The 7500-nt window shown below is 37.0% G+C and overlaps 1 protein-coding gene across 1 annotated transcript in view; it reads left to right on the plus strand.

The window, feature by feature from the left end:
- Nucleotides 1-1811: 1811 nt before the first annotated feature.
- Nucleotides 1812-7500, plus strand: part of LOC308703265 (serine/threonine-protein kinase DCLK2) — a gene marked incomplete at both ends in the record, with an annotated part of 17517 nt that continues 11828 nt past the window's right edge. Inside the window, 2 exons of the mRNA XM_081386586.1 lie at nucleotides 1812-2211; nucleotides 5349-5704. Of these exons, the coding sequence (XP_081242712.1) occupies nucleotides 1812-2211; nucleotides 5349-5704 (756 nt within the window). The remainder of the gene's footprint in view (nucleotides 2212-5348; nucleotides 5705-7500) is intronic.

The raw sequence follows: 7500 nt of genomic DNA on the forward strand, positions 1-7500 counted from the left end.
TGAGCAATCTGAAAACAAACGGATGTTTGTTTGGTTGTCTATTGAAATATTCTAAAACCAGTGGTGGTATTTATATTCCTCCCTCTTTTATGGCACAAAATAATTAATCATCTCACACTTTTCATCTCTTTATTCTGATCTTTGTCACTTGGAAACTTGGAAAAAAAGAGAGGCTAATGTCATATAAATTATGATGTTTATCAACGTTATTAGCATTAGATGTGCAGCAATAAATGTGCAGATTGTTTGTCACGTTTGACTGTGTTTGATTAATGAAGTGTCTGTGTTGGAGCTTGTTAAACTCCTCTGTGAAGTATTAGTGAGTGAAAGTGAGTTAAGGACTAATTAAACAAAGCTTGAGATAATTATTTGAGATATCCAGGTGAATATTACCTCATTTAACAAAAACCTTTATGGTGCATTTTCATGTATGATGTACTTAAGTGCAAAACAAAGAAATAAATAAATAAACTTGAGCATTGCCATTTTTAACGTGTTGTCATTTTGGTTATACTTTATTTTAAGGTGTCATTGTTACAGTGTAGTTAAGTACTGAGTAATATTAATTAACTGCATGTGCTTACTATAGGATTAGGGTTTGGTTGAGGGTTAGTTGCATGTAATTATGCATAATTTACTGTTATTACTATGGTAAGTACATGTAACATATGTAACAAGGACACTGTAAAATAAAGTGTTACCAAATAGTGTTATTTTGTATGTATAAATTTGGTGTAGACACAATTTCCACACAAAAAAATGCTAGTACATTTCACAATTAATTACAAAGAAGTGGAAATTATTGAATTGAAATGAAAGAATGAAATAGTATTTACTTGTAAAACCTATTTTATTTTATTTGATAATGTTTTAAATAAATGCAGTTTTTAACGACTGATTAAAAACAAGGCTCGAAATGGCAAATACTTCTGTGTCTAATGTGGAGTGTAAAGAGTGTGAAGTGTGTGTAGTGTTTTGCGAAAGAGTGTGAGGCTGAGAATGTTTAGTGCAGATCTGGACTGAGGCTTTGCTCAGGTTTCACTAAAGTGTTATTATTTTCATTTTAGCGTGTATTAAAGCAATTATGCAAAAACTACCGTGTAAACAGCGTTAGGCTGCCCTCTGGTGGAAGCAGTGGAACAGACGATTAAAAATGATTTCTCTCTGATGCAATCTTGCAGTTTATTTGTGACTCAAATAAGAATATAAAAATAGATCAGTACTTTCATGTTTTAAAAACAGCAACGTCAAACATCTCTTTGTTTTTCTGATGTGTATGACCCACTTTCACTGTCTTGTCAGACGGCATTAAGACCGCGCGGAAGAGTCTGATGCGCGCGCCACACGCTCACCTGCAGCGGGGTGTCGCGCGCCGGGGTGGAGGAACGGGCTGCGCGTTCCCGCGTACGGCCATGCTGCCCGGTTACAGCGGGGCGCGCGCCTAAAAACCGCACGCACACACCGCTTTCGGTTCTGGGCGGATCGGGATTTTTTTAGCAGTGTCTCAATGGAATATCCCGTTTGACCAGGATTTTCCTGTTTATCCAGGTTTCTGTGGACAACAGCTGACGTCCGAGCTTGTCATTTATTATTCCTCAGCAGAATCATCTGGAATATTTCCCATCCTCTATTCGAATGGCCGTTTGAACGCGGAAAAAAAACGCCGGGCTGCTTTTGTGTTGATGTAAATGATGCTCGTGCGCCCGGTAAACGCGCAGCGGGGAGAGCGGCGCGTCCGCTCGCGCTGATGACAATAGCGGACTTTAACGATATAAAAGCGTTATAAAAACCTTTGGGAAAAGTCGGCAAAAATGTCTCTCAGCAGAAGCATCGAGCTCGAGCACTTTGACGAGCGGGACAAGGCGCACCGCTCCAAACGCGCGGCGGTTTCGGGCGGCTCGGGTTCACGCGCGAGCAGTCTGGTACCGAGTCCCGCGCACAGCGCGAACTGCAGCTTCTACCGCACACGCACGCTCCAGACGCTCAGCTCCGAGAAGCGAGCCAAGAAGGTTCGGTTCTACCGGAACGGGGACCGGTATTTCAAGGGTCTGGTGTACGCGGTGTCCAACGACCGCTTCAGATCAATGGACGCGCTCCTGGCCGAACTGACGCGCGCGCTCACGGATAACCTGCACCTGCCGCAAGGTGTGCGCAACATCTACAGCGCGGACGGCGCGAGGAAGATCGCGAGCCTGGAGGAGCTGGTGGAAGGTCAGACACTCATGGGGGTATTAGCGTGTTGAGGGCCGGAAGGGTCGCTGTGAGTTATGACCATATAAGGGCTGAACGGTTGCAGGTTCGAATCCCCGCAATGGTCCATAATGGCTCAAGGCTCTTCATCTGTCACTCAGGCTACATATTACAAACGTGTGTAGTGAAATGGTTAAAAATGGTTGAATCTATCTTTTTCTTTCTTTCTATATATATTTATATACATTAATATATATTATTAATTATATATATATTAGTAGCCTACATCATTAGGTGATGTATTATTACGCATTATTACAATTATTACATATATTATTAATATATTCATTAATAATTTGTTATAGACTATTGATAAATTAACACATAATATAATATCGTCAAATATTATAAATAATATTCTATATATCAAAATGACAAATTATAAATGGTAAATTTTATATATATATATATATATATATATATATATATATATATATATTAAGTTATGTTTTAATATATCAATATTACAAATTGGGTTAGGGTCAGGCAAATATATATAAAATGGCTAATTATATATAGGCCTATATATATATATATATATATATATATATATATATATATTGTAATATTAAACATTTATCTGTTTAAAGGGATTATGTAATATTTTTTTACATTATACAGTATTATTTATTATTATTGTATGTATAATATACAATATTATATTGATTTTAAAATATATTTACTGTAAATTAACAAATCAAGTGCAATAATGAGAATTCCGTCATGGAAAATGTTGTCACAGTTCATCTTAACGGGACTTAAACAGGCATGATTTTTTATGTCCAAAAAATATCCATATGTTTGTGAGTATTGTTTCCTGAGCGCTTCAGTTCATCAGCTGAGCCTGAGTGAGTGAGTGGATGGAAGAGACTTTAGATCATTAATGAGTGGACGACACAGTCTGATTGATCAGTCATTAGAGAGAGAGAGTCTCGACACACACACACACACACACACACACACACGCACACACACACACACACACACACACACACGATCAATAGCTCCAGCTCGTGCACTTAACGCCGGTTGATGTGATGTGTGTTAACTGTGATAGACGAGCTCATTCAGATCTGCTGTCCTTTAAACCTTTACTGAAACAGTTGTCGGGCCTTTATAAAGATATCATATTTCTGCAGTCAGTGATTATTGTATTTAATGGCAGTCTGAAGTTTTCGAAAGATGAAGGGTTTGTGTTGTAATCATCTTCATGCATGTATCAATATGTCATGAATATTCACATATAGAGGCTCCTCCCACTTCAAATACACACCGGTGTGCGATAATTACGATTTTTAATTCTTCTGCTCACCAAGACTGCGTTTAATTGATCAAAAATACAGAAAAAATGTGAAATATTTGTACAATTTAAAAGAACTGTTTTCTATATGAATATAGTAAAGTGTAATTTATTCCTGTGATCAAAGCTGAATGTTCAGCATCATTACTCCAGTCTTCAGTGTCACATGATCCTTCAGAAATCACTCTAATATGATGATTTGATGATCAAGAAACATTTATGATTATTATCAATGTTGAAACAGTTTTGCTGCTTCAACGCGATGCACATTCAAAAGTTTAGGCTAAGATAATTTATTTTATTTTTTATTAAGAAATTAAAGGTGCAGAAAGCGATTTCTGAGAATCATCATATTAGAGTGATTTCTGAAGGATCATGTGACACTGAAGACTGGAGTAATGATGCTGAACATTCAGCTTTGATCACAGGAATAAATTACACTTTACTGTATATTCACATAGAAAACAGATGATTTACATTAGAATAATATTTCACATTTTTACTGTATTTTTTGATGAAATAAAGCAGCCTCGGTGAGCAGAAGAGACTCTGTCAGAGAAATAGTGAGGAGATTTAAAGGAGTTTAACAGTGACACGTGCAGAAGAATCACAAACATCTGGAGTCTCTGACCTTGAGGAAGTCCATGTGAGCTTGAGCTGATGTCGATCAGCAGAGACAGAGATTCAGCTGCTCGCTTTGGGTGTTTCTGGAGTCTGTGGATTATAGACACACACAGATGTGCACGTTCACACACCTGGCACGTAATGATGCTGATTTGACCCCTGGGGTCGTGTTGCCATGGCGATCGGGGGTCAGTAAGTGGATGACCAGCAGGAGCATCAATCACTGCATCGGCATTCTCACGTCCAGGGAATAAAGTCTAGCCGGCACAGAGGGTTTGGTGATGGTGGTCCGACTTTGCTTTTGTAACCATGGAAACCACTTAGAAATGGCCTAGTAACCATAAAGCAGTTTTCATTACAACTTTCTATATCAGAGTTTCCCAAACTGGGGTTGGTGAGTTTGTTTGAGAAATTAATAATGAAATGAAACATAAAAATGTAAAGGTAAAATAAATTATTTTCAAACAAAACAAATGTAAGTTAAAAATAAATTATTTTATAATAAAACATGAAAATGTGAGATAAAATAAACAATTTAAAATAAAACATATATAATTGGAAATTTAAATATTATTTATATAAAACTGTTTTAATAAACAAAAGTAATTTATAATAAAACATAAAAATGTAAAATTGAAGTGAATAATTTTTAAATAAAAAATATTAAAATTTAAAATATTTCAAACAAAACAAATTTAAATTTAAAAGTAATTTTACGATAAAACATCAAAATGTGAGATTAAATTATTTCAAAATAAAACAGAAAAAAAAATAGTTTAAAACAAAACAAAATCTAAAATGTAAATAAATAATAAAAACAAAATGTAAAATTTAAATATTTTTAAATAAAATTAAAATTCAAAATTAAAATAAATAATAAAAAACATAAAAATGTCCAATTAAAAGATTATAAAAACAATCAAGTTGAAATATTGCATACTAAATGAAGCAAGGGTGTCGAGTTACAGTACATTCAAGCTATTTTAAAGGAATGAAGACATATTTTCAAGGAAAACAAAGTTTAAATATGTCATTTTGGTGATCAAAGATGAGTTTTAAGGGCTAAAATGATTGACTACAGGAGGACTTTAAATGGAACATCTATTTACACCAGATGCAAATATTTTAGCTAAGCAAACAAAAACCCAACTAATCTGACATTCTCCGACCACAGGTGAGAGTTACGTGTGCGCCTCGAACGAGCCCTACAGGAAGGTGGACTACACCAAGAACGTCAACCCTAACTGGGGATCGAGGGGGGCGGGGCTTGGCTTGGGGGCGGGGCCAGTGGGCGGAGCCTCGCGTCCCGGGCCTCCTCGCGCACCGGGGGAATCCAGGGAGTCTAAAGACTTTATCAAACCCAAACTGGTGACGGTGATCCGGAGCGGCGTGAAGCCGAGGAAGGCCGTGAGGATTCTCCTGAACAAGAAGACGGCGCACTCGTTCGACCAGGTGCTCGCTGACATCACCGAGGCCATCAAGCTGGACTCAGGCGTGGTCAAGAGACTCTACACGCTGGACGGCAAACAGGTACACATCGCACATCATCTCAGCACGGAAAATGAGTTTATTAATCGCATCGAACATAAACGTTTGTTAATGTGTGTATGTATGTATATATCTATATATGTAAATATATAGACACATATATATATTTACAAACTTTTATGTTCAATGCGATTAATATGGGCTGAAATATGTGCCACCAGAAACTGAATTTGAATCAATTATATTTGAATTTGAATTGCTAAACTTGAATAATTGCATTGAAAAACTGAATTTGAATCACATAATTTGAAATTGTATTGTTCAATTTGAATAATTGCATTGAAAAACTGAATTTGAATTGGATAATTTGAAATTTAATTTATTTGTTTGGAACTGAAGTCCAATAAAATTGTGATCCTCACTAAAAATTCAACTCTCTATATATCCTCACATTCCGTTCTCACAATTCAGATTCAGATCACCAAATTCAATTTCAAGTTACTGTGACAGACATCCGGGTAGTTGGAGGATGAAGGAAGAGCAATCGAGCGCAGATCGATAGATAGAGTTATCCCTTATATATATATCTGCCTGAATCAGCCTGAAGCCTATAACTATATACTGTATATAGTTATAGGCTTCAGGCTGATATATATATATATATATATATATATATATATATATATATATATATATATATATATATATATATAAGGGATAATGTATATAGCGAGGCAGTTGTTATAGCGAATAACAACCCCGACAGGTCTTGAATCAGCCTGAAGGGGTTGTTATTCGCTATAACAACCGCCTCGCTATACATTATCCCGCTTATTACATTGCTACCTACAAAATAAATAAATAATTTGACACAAATTATTGATTTAAAAAGTTTATTGATTTAAAAAGATTGTATTGCTTCCGCTAAAGAAAATAGTCCGTTCTGCGTCCATAGCAACGCTCTGTTTTTCATGTCAACGGTGTGATATACTTTGCAGCGGTCTGTTATCAAGAAATAACAGACCGCATTCTACATTGGAATTCAACCAAGCCATGTAATAAGTATATCACACCGTTGCCATGAAAAACAGAGCGTTGCTATGGATGCGGAACAGACTATTTTCTTCAGCAAAAGAAACCTCCAGCAGCGTTTTGGCTCCCAGGAAGCGGGCAGTAAGTCTCTAGATCCTGCAGCCGCAGACGAACTCTGCTGCCCCGCTGTAGTTTCTCTCCGTCCGCCGGCCACCGGCAAAGCCAGTGGAACTTCCCGCCGAAATATACGTACTCCCGATCACCACTATGTCTTTGGCCGGTCCCATCTGGATCAGCGGGGGCCGGTGCAGCAGCGAGGTGAAGCTGTGTTCCTGCCCGGGAGAAGAGACGCTGCTGCGGGCCACGGAGAGAGAGAGGCCACAGGTTTCATTCTCACCTGTGAAATGTTATCCCTTGCTGTTATTTTTTATTTTTATTTTTTTCCATTTCTTTCGTTCTAACATCCATAAGCAGCACAACAGTCTGGCATATTAGTGCTGAGTGATGATCCTGCGACACTGAACTCTATCTATCGATATCGATCTGCGCTCGATTGCTCTTCCTTCATCCTCCAACTACCCGGATGTCTGTCAAAGTAACTTGAAATTGAATTTGGTGATCTGAATCTGAATTGTGAGAACTGAATGTGAGGATATATAGAGAGTTGAATTTTCAGTGAGGACCAAATTGTATTGAACTTCAGTTCCAAACAAATAAATTAAATTTCAAATTATGTGATTCAAATTCAGTTTTCCAATGCAATTATTCAAGTTTAGCAATTCAAATTCAAATATAAATGATTCAAA

Source organism: Scardinius erythrophthalmus (genome assembly GCF_964197995.2).
Source record: "Scardinius erythrophthalmus genome assembly, chromosome: 15".
Classification (NCBI taxonomy): domain Eukaryota; kingdom Metazoa; phylum Chordata; class Actinopteri; order Cypriniformes; family Leuciscidae; genus Scardinius; species Scardinius erythrophthalmus.